Source organism: Cavia porcellus, unplaced genomic scaffold (assembly GCF_034190915.1).
Source record: "Cavia porcellus strain 051 isolate PalLab524CR breed Dunkin Hartley unplaced genomic scaffold, mCavPor4.1 scaffold_17, whole genome shotgun sequence".
NCBI lineage: Eukaryota > Metazoa > Chordata > Mammalia > Rodentia > Caviidae > Cavia > Cavia porcellus.
This window is the reverse complement of record NW_026947500.1, coordinates 47,399,435-47,412,941: the sequence shown is the minus strand read 5'-3', so window position 1 is coordinate 47,412,941 and position 13,507 is coordinate 47,399,435. Positions and strand designations below refer to the sequence as shown.

Genomic DNA, 13,507 nt, shown 5'->3' with positions numbered 1-13,507 from the left:
GCAATGAGTGTGAGCAACTGCAATGCGGTAGTGAGTGGGAGGTGTGAGATCTTGCGTGTTGTGTTGTTGGAGAAAATGGTGACAGTGGAGCGGATTACTGGAAGGGAAGGGAGTGGTGAGGTCAGAAGAAGAGGGCCACACAGGAGTAGTAGGGGAAGTGGGAGGTGAAGGAAAAGGCTAGAACAAGGAGAGTTTTGCCAGTGCGGTGGAAGGAGGGGTGCACCCTGAGGGGGAAAATTGTAGATAAGGTATCGCTGACCATTGGCCAGCTATATTGAGTTTAAGCTGTTTGTCAATAAAAAATTGGGTTTTAAGATTGCTCAGAGACTAAATGTGCCCAACTGTCTTAGGCATCTGAGCAGTTTGTTATTTGGGTGGGTGGGTGAGTTGGGGAGGAGCATTTCCTTTTGAGGCCTAATTAAAGATGAGCCCAAGGTCACAAATACTGTCACAGTTCCCAGGAAGAATCATCATCCTTGTCAGGAATTTGAATGAGAGAGAGAGATCCCTGATGCATTGTATCTGCCAGTCATCACTGAGAGAACAAGGGGAGAGTCCGAAAGGACATTGGGGGAATCCTGACATGAGCTCATAGTTTCAAGAGAGAACGAGAAAATGAAGCCAGAAACCCCAACGTGAGAAATGGCCCATTGTGAGAACCTGTGAGAAACAAGCTGGGTCAGTGTTGGGTGGAGGTTAGTAACAGCAGTGGCAGCAATGAGACAAAGAGAGGTGGCTCATTGGTGGGAGGAGCTCAAGCCAGGGGAGGCCCCCAGGAGCTGCAGCTACAACTGATCCCAGTCAGGACACCCAAATGTTAGGGTTTTTTATTGGTGCAGTTGAGAGACAGATTTTTTTTTTTTTAAAGCCTTTATTGTGGGCATGGGCGGGGGGCTACTAGAGACTACAAGGACCATCAGAAAAAGGGGAATTTGGGAATGGTCTTTCTGAAGTTGGGCTTGGGGTGGAATACTTGGGTGGTTGTGGAGTTGAAATCGGGATTGGAGAGGGCTTGGCACACATGTGAAAAGAGAGCAGGAGATTTATTTGTGGAACTAGAAGAATAATACAGGAATTACTTTTGCAGAGATATGCTGCAGTTTTTTGGGGTCCAGTGCCAAGTTGGGGGGATGCCATAGAGATAGCTAAGCCCCAGGCTGGCAGAATCCATCTCACAGGCGAGGTATTTTTTTTTTTTTTTATAGCAGTCAAAGTAGGATACATTGAGTGCATTCAGAGTTATTTGTGTTGTTGCAGCAAATACCTGAAAATGTGGAAGTGACTTTGAAGTTAGTAGAGCTGTAACAATTTTGTTATAAATAGTTGAGGGGGAAAAATCCTTGCATTGCTGATACTGGAACGTGGAGGTTGGACAGGGGAAGAGAAGAGCTGTTGAAAATCCTAAATCCATTTAGAAATTACTTAAGTGGCTTTGAGGACAATGTTGATTGAAACATGAATGGCAGAAGCCAGTAGTGAACTATTTAGATGAGGAAATATTGTTGGGAACTGGGGAATTAGCCATTCTTACAGCACAGAATTTGGCTGGATTTTTGTGTGTCTTAGAACTTAAGTACAGAGTTAGAAGTGATAGACTAATACATTTGACACAAAAAATCACTAAGCTTCATTGTTGGAGCGGCTCCATTGACCTTTCTTACCGTCTTAGAGTAAAAAGTGAAGTAAAGACCAGTGAGTGGCTGAGACCTGGACATGTCTCAACCCTGCCTTATAAAGAAACAAAAAGGTTGCCTAGGAGAAAATACCAGGCAAGTGTCTAAGTAAATGCCTAGAAGATGCACCCATTAGTCAGTGGAAAAATAACCCAGAAGTCACTGGTGATACTCAGAGCTGCCCATTCTGTCAGAGGGATAGCAACAGAGGATTTAGTGGCAGGGCCTAGGGTGTCTGTGGCACCATGAGACTCACTATTGAAGACCACGGTGGTTCTGTTCCGCATTGTCATGGAGCACACCTCAGTCACTCTAGTATTGGTTCTGGAGGGCACATATTTAGTTCCATCCACTGCACTGAAAGGTACAAACAATAAACTTCTACCAATTAGTTTTGGTTATCCATGGCCTCAGAACCAAGCAATTTTCTACATCCGTATTTTAAAGAACGTCTCAAGCCCAACGGAACCCTGATGAAGCTCAGGATTGTGAGGTGGAGATGCTGCAGTGACCCACTGGGCGGTAAAAAAATGAACGCGGCACCCCTCTGTGACCCCAATAATTTCCGTGGAGCACAAGCTAGTAACTGCCTGAAGAGCAGGAGCAATGCATGGCAGCGAAAGCACTGACTTCACCTAGAAAATCTTTAGAAGACGTGTTGTCCAGGTTTCCTGGGCAGGAAGTTGACCCACTGCATAGGAAACAGGTTGCCAACTCAGTTATCTAGAAGACCTCACTAGCAAGCTCACATTCTACAACTAAAAGTCAACCATAGTCTGAAAATACTAAAGGGGAAAAAATGTTTTAAGTTGTGGGCTGTTGTGAGCTGCGTTATGAAATCTGCAGCTCCACGTTACCGTTGCGTTAGCTAGTTGCTGTATGAGATCACTTATAGGTACTTACCATGTTCCCATGACAGTGCAGCGTATAGACAAAATAGCCCCGGATCTTTTTACCTATTCTCAATCCCATCGGGCCTAATTAGTTAATTACAGTTTGAGGGACTACGGTGGTACTGGGCTGGAATCTGTCACTTTGCTCTCAGCCAGGTGGCCCAAGAGTCGCGGGTGTTCAGCTCTACGGGTGGAGTACCGGCCTCTGGCCAATCAGGATGCTGTATTAACTGCCCAATCGGGGGTTCCGTTGTATGGCGGTGTGAGTCGCCGCAAACATCGCGAGATTTTACTTACGCCGCCGCCATAGGAATTTCCAACGCGGGGCCTTGGTCCGTACTGTATTCGACGCGGGGCACGGGGTCCGCGGAGCTCGGGACCCCTGGGACCCAGGAATGGTGAGCTCCGCCGATGCCGGGGCCGCCTGTTCCTCCCCCACGATAGCACCGCCGGGGAGATGGGCGGGTCGGGCCGCGGCCAGAGGCTCCTCTCCGAGGTCTGCAGGGTGCAGCGGAGAGGAAGCGTCCTGGACAGCGCCGTGCTTCCCAGGCCAACCCGACTTTGAGTTGTCCCGCATCGGCCTCCCGAGCAGCCGAGTTGCTGAGCCGGCGCCTAGTTGGAGGGCGGGAGCGGGCTCGGCTCGGCTGTCAGCGCCCGCGCTGCGGCCGGGACGGTGCTCATGTGTCGGTTCCCGGCGGCAGGCCCTTCCTGGCAGAGCGCTCCGAGTCCTGGCCCTTCTCTCCTTCCTTTCTGACCTCCCTCCCCTTCTTTGAGTCAGGCTCTCGTTCTGTTGGCCAGCCTGGGCTTAAATTGGGTCCTACTTTCTCAGTCTCTCAGAGCGCTAGGATGACAGGCACGTACTCCCTGGCCTGACTTCTTGAGGTTCCTTTTTGAGAACCTGACAAGTTGGTGCGTCCTTACCTTGCTCCTCTGTTGTCTCCTGGAAGCATGTTACAGGAATGTATGAGAATGGTGTCCCCAGATCCCCCCCAGTGGCTGTCGCTTGTCTAATGAATGTCAGGCTCTGGATCCTGGAGGGCAGTCAGGATAAAGATGGGGCTTTTGGGGCATCTCTACCTGATGGACTGGCGCCAGGAGCAATCTCTTGTTTTACTCTTCATCCAAACAGGTACCCCTTTAGGAGGCTAGGACTTTCTTACCTGAGCAGAGGTTCCATTCCTTGCACACATTGGTGGTACCAGTAATTAGATGCTGGTATCGAGAGGACGAGGTGGAAATGATCTCAGGCCCCTGGATTCTCAGACTCATGAACAAGGTCAAGGAAAACTCACTCAGTGGAGGTGGTGTCAGAACCACCACTGGTGGTGGTGCCACCCACTTTGGCGCACAGGAGCCGCAGGCCAGTGTGTGTGTGGGAGGGTGGGCTGATGTGAAGAGAAGGGCGACCTCACTTGGTGCTAAAAAATTATTCAGATTTGTTTGACTTCCAGTTCTGTGCTGACTGGCCCTGCATTTGTTATCCTGTAAAACCACGTTTGGCTTCAGGTTTTCAGAAGCGCTAGAAAGATAAGGTAAAATATACTCAAATGAGAGATTAAGAAGTGGATTTCAGGGGGAAAATTTGTGCATTTAGTTTTACATTTTGTTTGTTAGCATTTTAATTTTTTTTCAGGCATAGTACCATATACCAATAATCGCAGTTACTTGGGAGATGGAGTCAAGAGGATTCCAAGTTTAAGCCCAGCCTGACCAACGTGGCAAGACCCTCTCTCAAAATTCACACAGTAAAAAAGGCTGGGGTAGAGCGTAGTACTGCCTAGATTCAAACCCAGATCAAAACCAAAATTTTATTTACAAATTTTAATTTTTACTTTACTTCTTTACTGTATGTACAGTACAGTAAAGTCTGTTCTTTTTTGGAGGGTCAGAGTACACTCACCTGGAATTCTTAGGCTTAGTCATAAGGGTTCTACTGGATATAAGAGAAATAGGTTTGGTTATTGTAGAGAAATAAGTACAAGCCAGTATGTAGATAAACTAGTGAATTACAAACATTTCCAAAGTATCATTTCTTTTTTCCAGGACGAGCTACTTGTTCAGTGAATAACAATCACATTTTTGATACCTGGTTTTCAGAGGCAACCTCCAAAAGTTTCAAATATGATTTTTAACTTTTTTGTTGTAAGAATAAATGATACCTTTATTGTCTGAAAGGGATGAATACTTGCTTTTCTTGTCAAGCAATGAAATGTGCCTGATATTCCTCCTGTTGTATATCCATATAAACACTGAATTTCAATGGTTTTGTTGGAATATTTGAGCACTGGGTATTTTCTCTTTTAAAATAACTGAATAGTCTTTTCTGAGAACACAAGATTCATGCCTGTGACTTCAAGGTACAGTTAATGTAGAGCCTGTGAGGGAGGTCATGGGAAGCCTTCGTTTCTCCTGTGCATCAGCCCTGCAGGTGTCCTTGGCTACTTACACAGGAGGCCTTGCTGCCGAGAGTCTGAAAAGCTGCCACTGTGGGTTGGTGCAGCATGGGAGGACAGTTTATCTGTCCAAGGTTGAGGTTGTCATTCCTGGGGCTGTTTTAGACATTGTTGCTTAAAAATGAATGACTGGGAAGCCAAATGCAGTGATGCACACCTGAACTACACAGCAAGACCATGTTTGAAATATAACTAAATGAAGCAATAAGAATGACTGTTGAGTTAGGACCTGTTTGAAAGGTGTGTTGCATTAAAGGGAAGCTTGCACTCTTAGGTCTGTAAGTATCACCCAGGTTAGGCAGAAGATGGCTTTTCTTTGAGGAGTAGGTGGGAGTTGAAAGGAGATGGTAGAGGGCACTGTGGAGAGTGACAGGGTTTGCTCCTGGTACGAAGTAGGTTTTCCCTGACTACAGCTTGTTCTTTGAGTGACAGTAAAGTTGGGATGTGCTAGGTAACTCAGGGTGGATGAAAGACACAGGACTGCAGAAAACCTTAAGGAGTTTGCTTGCTTTTTATGGTAATCAGTTCAGTTAATTATTGCCAAAGTCAGAATTTGGAAAGTGAGCATCTGGGCTTTGCTGGCTTGGAAAGCAGGGTGTGTGTTCTCTGCATGGAATGGGAAGGTGTCCTGTGCACTGGGCATTTCTCCAAACCAGAGCAATCGTGCTGATTGTGTACACTTGAATTGTTAAATCCAACTACATAATTAGATGCATTCCCATGTGTATCATATTTTTCTGTTGAGAACACATATACTAGCCTAGTCTTACAGTAGTTGTTCAGAGTACAATAGAAAGCTCTCAACTGTAGTTATCATAATGAAATTTTGGTTCTATTACTTTTTTTTGGTTCTGGGAATCTAAGTGAGGACTTTGCACTTGCCAGGCAGATGCTGTACCAACCGCTGTTGAAATTTTGGTTCTTTTGACAATATCTTTTCAACTTCTTCTGCCTGACTCAATTTTTTTCTTTTTTACAAAGAGTTAGGTCTTCTTTTCTCTGTATTCTTTTACTCTGTCTTTTTATTAGAGTATACAAATACAGTAGTGTTTAAATTGATTGTGTTGGTCAGCTTTCCTACTTTGGACTGGGACAAGATGCATGGACATCACTGCAGGGAAGAATGAATGGTTTGTTTTCTCCAGGCTTCACAGGTCTCAGTCACATAGGAAATATCAAGACAGAGGGCGTGGTGGAGCATGGCTGCTCACTTCATGGCAGTGGGAAACAGCAAGAAGGACAGGGCAGGGGACCAGCCCCCAAGGTTGTGACCTATGACCCAGACACTGGAGTGTGCTTTACTGTCTGCAAAGTATGCTGCATTCACTGAGGTTGACAGTCATTGTGATCAGCAGTCTCTAGTTACTGATGTACTTGAAGTAAGAAATGTGTACCATATTTGTCTTATCTCTTTTTTTTAGTTGTTTTTTTTTTAAGTATCATTTTTTGCCTTCTTTAATTGGGCATTTTGTATGATTCTATTTTTACTCCTCCATGACTAGGTGTGCTTGTTTCCTAAAATTGTTTTAATGATTATTTCAATGTTAGAAAAATCAACCTGCAGTGAATGTGAGTCAAATTTAATCTAATGGTATAGTGTCTCGGAAGCAGTGCTAGGACTGTAGAGATGTTCCCACCTCCTCTTCCCATTCTGTATACACTTGCTGTCACTGAGTTTCCTAATCAGGCCTATAACCATATGGTGTTTGTTGATACCACTGGTTTAAACAAATGATTATCTGTTACTGAAGATAGAATAGTTGTCTATTTTATTATTTTCATCAAAGTTCTTTACTTAACCTATTTGCTTCTTTTCCACCATGTATGGCAAGTACATCAGAGATACATTCTCTGTTAATGTTTTTTTTCCCTTCTTCAGGATGCATGACTTCAACTGGCTCATATTCATGGTAGTTATTTTTGTATTTTCTGTTTAGTGAGACCAAGGTCTTTCTGTATATTAGTTGCAGTATATTATTCGCTTCATATTAGTTGATTCTGTTTTCTGCTTTCTGGAGTCTGCCCTGGAAATCCTATAGTGATGGTCTCTTTTAACTTATATATTTTGCACTTCCATAATTTCTGTGTGATTTTTTGAATAATTTCTGATTGTTCATTGATGCTATTCTGTGGATGCATCCTTTCCCTACTCTCCCTTTGTTCTTTCACTTGGGTGTGTTTTCTCTTTTGAGCATAGATAAGAAAGTTGCTTAAAAGACTGTCATGAGGTTCATGTATGAGGTTCCTCAGAAATTGTTTCTCTCAATTCATTTTTCCAACAATGAGCCATGTTGCCTTGTTTCTGTGTATTCGTGGTGAATTGTAATAGCTAAGATTTGAGTAGTCTACGTGGGTAACTTTGGAAATGAGACACTTTTTCCAGTGATGAGCTGTAAAGATGAGAGGTTAAAATTGGGATTTTTGGTTGGCCTCCAAATTGCACAGTTGGTTGGGCTTTTGGAACATACTTTTTAAAATGTAGAACATACAGTAGAAGAATTTTTGAAATGCCTCACTCACTCTTCTCCCACTGTCAGAAGCAGCAGTTTTTGTCTGATCGTCAGTGGAAATCCTATGGGGTTCCTGGAGGTAAAATAGATCTGTAGAGCCTGCTAAAATAGGGCCTCCTGGAGGTTTTGCATCTCATTTTTCTTCTGTCAGCCTTCAACAGCTCATCAGGAACATTTTAGGTTTCCCTGCCCCTACTCTGCTTGCAAGTTTCTGTTGCAGTAAGCCGTGCTGCTCTGTGTCTGCCTCTTGTCTCTCCAATTTGTTGAAAATGGATTGCGTCTTGCCCTTGTCTGAGTTCAGAAGTGTTTTTGCATTACAATTTTATTTACTGATTGATCTATTTATTTAGCTTTCTTCTGGGGGGAAGCACTGCCCTTGCCTGTGTCCTTCCATGCTGTGTGGAAAGCAGAAATGTGTGACTCCATTTCTTGATGTTTGGCGACAGTGTTTTGCCCTCAGCGTTCCTTTCCCTTTCTGATACACATCAGAAGCAGCCGGGAAGGAGAGTGAGGTCATCCTCTCCCTCTGTCTGAGGGAGTGAGTTCTCACTACGCTCCGTCTGTCTGAATATGTTTGGTTCCTGCTCTGGAGGCCCACCCCACTCTCAAGCCCAGGCTACATAAGCAGTACTGTGTGTGTGCTCTCGGTTTTGTTCCTTACCATGCTCAGCATCAGTATCTTACTGCCCTCAGCAGATCCATACTTCTGCAGGGAGCAGCCCAGGTCAGCATTGTGAGCAGGACTGTGGGTGCTGGTCAGCTCCCTCGTCTGCCTTCCCTGCCCCAGCCTGCTGACCCACCCTTCCTCCCAAAGGCCACCTGTGTGCTGCCCCCTCTTGCTGGGTGTCTGGGGATCTCTGGCTGTGGCATGTGCTGCTCTGTTTATCACTGCCAGATTTTTGAATTACCATTCACACTGCCAAGTTCCAAGGAGACAACATACAGTGCTGATATTAATAGGTTCTTTCCCAATGTAACCTTTAAATTATTTATGAAGTTCATTTTCAAAAGAGTAAATATAAAGGTTTTGGTTAAAATTTTTAGTACCCTCATCAAGATTCACAACAGGGCCTTGGTGCCCAGCCTGGGTCATCTGTATCCTGCCCTGTAGTAGAACACATCTTGATTCCTTGGCTACTTTTTCTGTCTTCAACACATATGATATTTTACTTAGCAGTGGCCTTTGGCCACACCCTAGCTCTCAGTGAATGAGTGTGAACGGGAGCAGAAATAAACCCTGAGTTGTCTTTTCCCTGACTGTGTGTTGCTGCCTGCCTCTGTCTGAGGTGGGCCAGCACTTGTCTTCCTCTATTCCAGTGGCCCTGGGTACCAGCTTTCTCAGGGTACTTTTCAGTGCCATTATAGTGTTTGTGTCTCAGTTAAAAACGCACAGTGTGTTCTCTGGACATTAAAGAAAAATGACTGGTGTGTACACTGTAGCACTGTACAGGACTTGGCATGGGACCCCATCAGTTTGACTTCCAGGTATAACTGCTTGCTTTCTGTGGTACTGAACACTTTCTTTTACGTGTTTGAGTATTTCCTCTATGAAGACCTTGGATATTGTTTGCTATATGATGTTTTATCTTGTTTATTTTGATAAATTTTCAATCATGTTTTTATTTGTTCTGTTCCACCTTCTAATCCTTGAACTTTTTTTTTTTTAACCTCCTTAGTTTCATGAATTTAAATCTTACAGGTTATTCAAAATTTATTTACTGGTGGCTTTTCATCATGTTTAGATTTTTATCTTCCCTGTTTCAGTATTAAATGATTAATGCTCATGCAATGAAGGGTACACCATGTTCCGAGTGAGTTCCTATCTATCCCTGCCTCATGTGTGGTTATGATTTATGGCACTATTTGTTGGACAGTGTCTGTGCTATTGCAAATCCGTTTTCTGTCTACATGTGAGGTCAGTGGAGACTTTTCCTTTCCTGTGATCCATATGAGCCTCTCTGTTAATAGGATACAGTTCTGGGGTGGAGATGTAGCTCAGTGGCAGAACATTTGCCCCACATGCACACAATCTCAAGTTCAAGCCCCCGTGCTGTAAAGGGAAACACAAGGAATGCAGTATCCCAAAGAGTATAGTGTCAGAGTTTATATATAATAATATGTAGTTATAAATATAGTTAGATATATAGAGAAGTACAACTGTTACTTTTCCCAGGGTTTTAAACATTTTTCAACATTTATTTTACCCACTAGATTTGCTAAAGTGTTTATTCACTAGTGAAAGGTGTAACATCACATCTTTGTGAGATGTGACACCTTGGTGGCACTGACTGCCTAACCATGTTCCATCCTTCCTCTTGTCTCCTGGTCCTTTGACATTCTCCTGTAAAAACGGAGGCTTTCCCATTACTATAATGAATTACTCAGTGTTTAAGGTTGTTTTGTAAAAACATAGGTACAGGGAGCTTAGTGCAGTCACAGGACGCATTTGATTTCCTGGTAGCCAAAAGTGGTAAGAAATGACAGATTTATCTGTTACCACTGTCCATTAAAGTGTTACCATCCATAGTGTAGTTTGGGAACCTGTTGACTCCCTGTGATGAATTAATCAGAAAATTACAAATATTCACAAGGGCAAAGGGAGTTAAGCAATTAGCATATTGTTGTCATACACTGAGAACCTCAAACACCCCTTTACAGTCAGTTCAGTGAGGTTCATCCCAATAGCATTGCCTAGATAGCCACAGAGATCAGATTTTTAACAACAGTATCAACAAAATCAGACTTTGTTCTCAACAGTTTCTAATTTTAGTAGTCTGGACTGCTTATGTTAGCCCTCTTGGGTATAATGAGTAGTAGAATTTTGTTGGGGAGTACTATAGACCCTGTGTACAAAGGGAAATTGGAGTGACCCAACAGTTACATGGCTGCCTGTCTTGCTTTTTTTAAAAGTTGTTTTGATCTATGAAGGAGAATGTATGTGTAGATAAAAAGTAAAAGTGACAAACAGGAGTGGAGTATTTGGAGAACATGGCACCATATGAACTTGTGATGAGGACAGTCTGCATCTCCAGTGTTGCGAGTCTCACCCTTTCTCCTTTAATATATGGGATGATTTAGGAGTCTGTGACCTTTGAGGATGTGGCTGTGAACTTCACCCTGGAAGAGTGGGCTTTGCTGGATCCTTCACAAAAGAGGCTCTACCGAGATGTGATACAGGAAACCTTCTGGAACCTGGCTGCTATAGGTATGGGGACTGCTCCTTTACTTAGTCACTCAGAAATAAGCGTTTGCTGTTATCAGTGCTGTTCCATGAATCAGAACATGAAAAGGGAACATTTTGGTGGATGCACTATGACAGTGGCATTATACCATCAACCTAGTTACAATACTTTTCTGTGATCTTATATATTCATGATTATTCTCATATATACATAATTATATTCCTGGCTCTACCTTTTAGGAAAAGACTGGAAGGAGCAAAACTTTGAAGATGAATATGAAAATTCAAGGAGAAATCTAAGGTAATTTGCACTCACTAGAGAAACCAAATTCCTTCAGTAACCATGGAGTGACTGGGAATATTGAAAGCAACTAAATAAATGATACCAATGAAGCACAATTCAAATTTTTGTAATCTCAAAAATATTTCTCCAAAAATGTATATAAGTTTTTATCCATAATTGAAAACTCCCAAGACTCAAAGCATCCCAGTATTGGAAATATCTCAAGTACTACCAGGATGCTGTAAGTGATATTTTCTGGTGGTTTAGTATTCACAGACATTGTTCGCATGCTCAGAATTATTCAAAATATTGTCTGAAATTACCTTCAGTGCTTGGGTATAAGATGTATATGAACAAAGTGCCCTTTGTGCTTAGACCCATTCGAGTATATCCCATTCAATGTATGCAAAACATCGCTAATTGAAAATGCCTTGTATCCCAAGCTTTTTACATGAAGAATGTTCAAGTGCATGTAAATCTAATACAGGCATTTGGACTTTGCACAATAGTTAACTTGGAAATGGTATAGAAACCCTGTGTCAGTGCTGGCGAACCGATGGTGTTAGCCATCAGGCTAACTGATGGTGTCAGCAGCAGGCTATTTGTATTACTGCAACCTCTAAAAGGTTCCCATCACCGCCCTATATGAATACCCTTGTATTGCTCATAGCTGCCCATGGATCATCTTACAAAGCACTCCATTCATTTTCAAAAGTTCATGTCAACATAAAACCAACATTTCCCCTGGTAAATCATTAATAAACACACCCTTAGTAATGTGCTTCTCATTTTTTACAGAAGTCAAGTGGTAGAGAGTTTCTGTGAATATAAAGAAAGTAGTCAATGTGGGGAAATCTTCAGCCCGCTTCCAGATCCTATTGTGAACATGAAAACTTTTCCTGGAGTAAAACTAGGTGAAAGTCATGTTTGTGGAAATGTCCTTATTGTTCCTTCATTCCTAAATTTGTCCCTCAGGGAGGACACTGAGCAGGAACCATATGTGTATGAGGAATATGGAGAGATGTTGGATAAATTTGAGGAACATGGGAACGCCTTCCGTTTTCCCCAGTGGTTTCACATGTATGAAAGGACTCCAGCTGGAGAGAAACCCTATGAAAGTGAACCATGTGATAACTTTAGGTGTCTCAGTTCTCTTCAAAACCATGAAAAGATTCTCTGTGGAGAGAAACAGCATGAATATAAGCAATGTGGGACACTCTTCAGGAGTCACAGTTACGTAGGTAAGCAATGTAGGAACACCTTCACAAGTCTTGGACACAAGGAGAGACCCATGATAGCTCACACTGGAGATAGACCCTATAAGTTTCAGGTGCCTGGTAAGGCCTTTGACGGTTCCAGGTCATTTCTCATATACGAAAGAAATCACACTAAAGAGAAACAGTATGAATGTAACCAATGTGGGAAAACTTTCGCTTTTTCTAGTTCTTTTCGAAGACATGTACGAACTCACAGTGGAGAGAAACCCTACATATGTAAGCTATGTGACAAGGCCTTCAGTTGTTCCAGGTCTCTTCAAAGACATGAAGAAGCTCACAATGGAAAGAAACGTTATGTTTGTAAGCAATGTGGGAAAACTTTTAGTTCTACTAGTTACATTCGAATACATGAAAAATCTCACACTGGAGAAAAACCTTACGTATGTAAGCAATGTGGGAAACCCTACCACATTCCCAGGTCTCTCAGAAAACATGAAATAACTCACACTGGAGAGAAACCCTTTGTGTGTGGGCAATGTGGAAAAGCCTTCCATTGGTCCAATTATCTTCGAGTGCATGAAAGAGTTCACACTGGAGAGAAACCTTATATATGCAAGTATTGTGGGAAAGCTTTTAGTTCTTCCAGTTATATTAAAATACATGAAAGAACTCACACTGGAGAGAAACCCTATGTATGTAAGCAGTGTGGGAAATCCTACTGTGATTCCCGTTCCCTCAGAAGACATGAAAGGAGTCACACTAGAAAGAGATCCTGCATACGTAAGGTGGGAAGGCCTCCAATATGTACAGTTCCCTTCACAAATGTGAAAGAACTGGCCCAAGAGAGTAATCCTAAATACAAAAAGGGAGAAAGCCTCATCAACACAGGACTTTTCTAGGAAACTGGGAATGCACATGGAGAGAACCTTAAGTTTTTAGTGTGTAGGAATGTGGCTAGTTCTTTGGTTCTACACTCTTATGAAGCTACAGCATGTGGGAGAGATTACTCATTGAGATGAGGAGAAGTCTTCAGATGGCCTCCATGTAAAAAGGCACCCTGGGTCAAAATTCTGAGAGTGTGAAAAACCCATGAAATTTGCCAGTTTTAAAAAATAATTTTAAAGTCCTGTGAAGAATGCTCACGTATGTAGTGGAGTTTTGTAAATAACAATAATATAATGAGGTTGATGCAAATTAATCTGTACACTGCTCCAAACACTATCACCTGAAGGACATGTATGAAAAGTTATACATATATTATTGTCAGTAATTCATTCTTAAGGTAGATCTCTGACTG

General features: G+C 42.7%; 1 protein-coding gene across 1 annotated transcript; it reads left to right on the top strand.

The window, feature by feature from the left end:
- The first annotated feature begins 2,853 nt into the window (after positions 1–2,853).
- LOC100713806 (zinc finger protein 844-like) lies at positions 2,854–12,711 on the top strand. Its single transcript, XM_013146410.3, has 5 exons — positions 2,854–2,964; positions 10,608–10,734; positions 10,951–11,011; positions 11,792–12,234; positions 12,437–12,711. Exons 1-5 carry the CDS (start codon positions 2,962–2,964, stop codon positions 12,709–12,711), a joined length of 909 nt encoding a protein of 302 aa, XP_013001864.2. The 5' UTR covers positions 2,854–2,961.
- Positions 12,712–13,507: the final 796 nt, after the last annotated feature.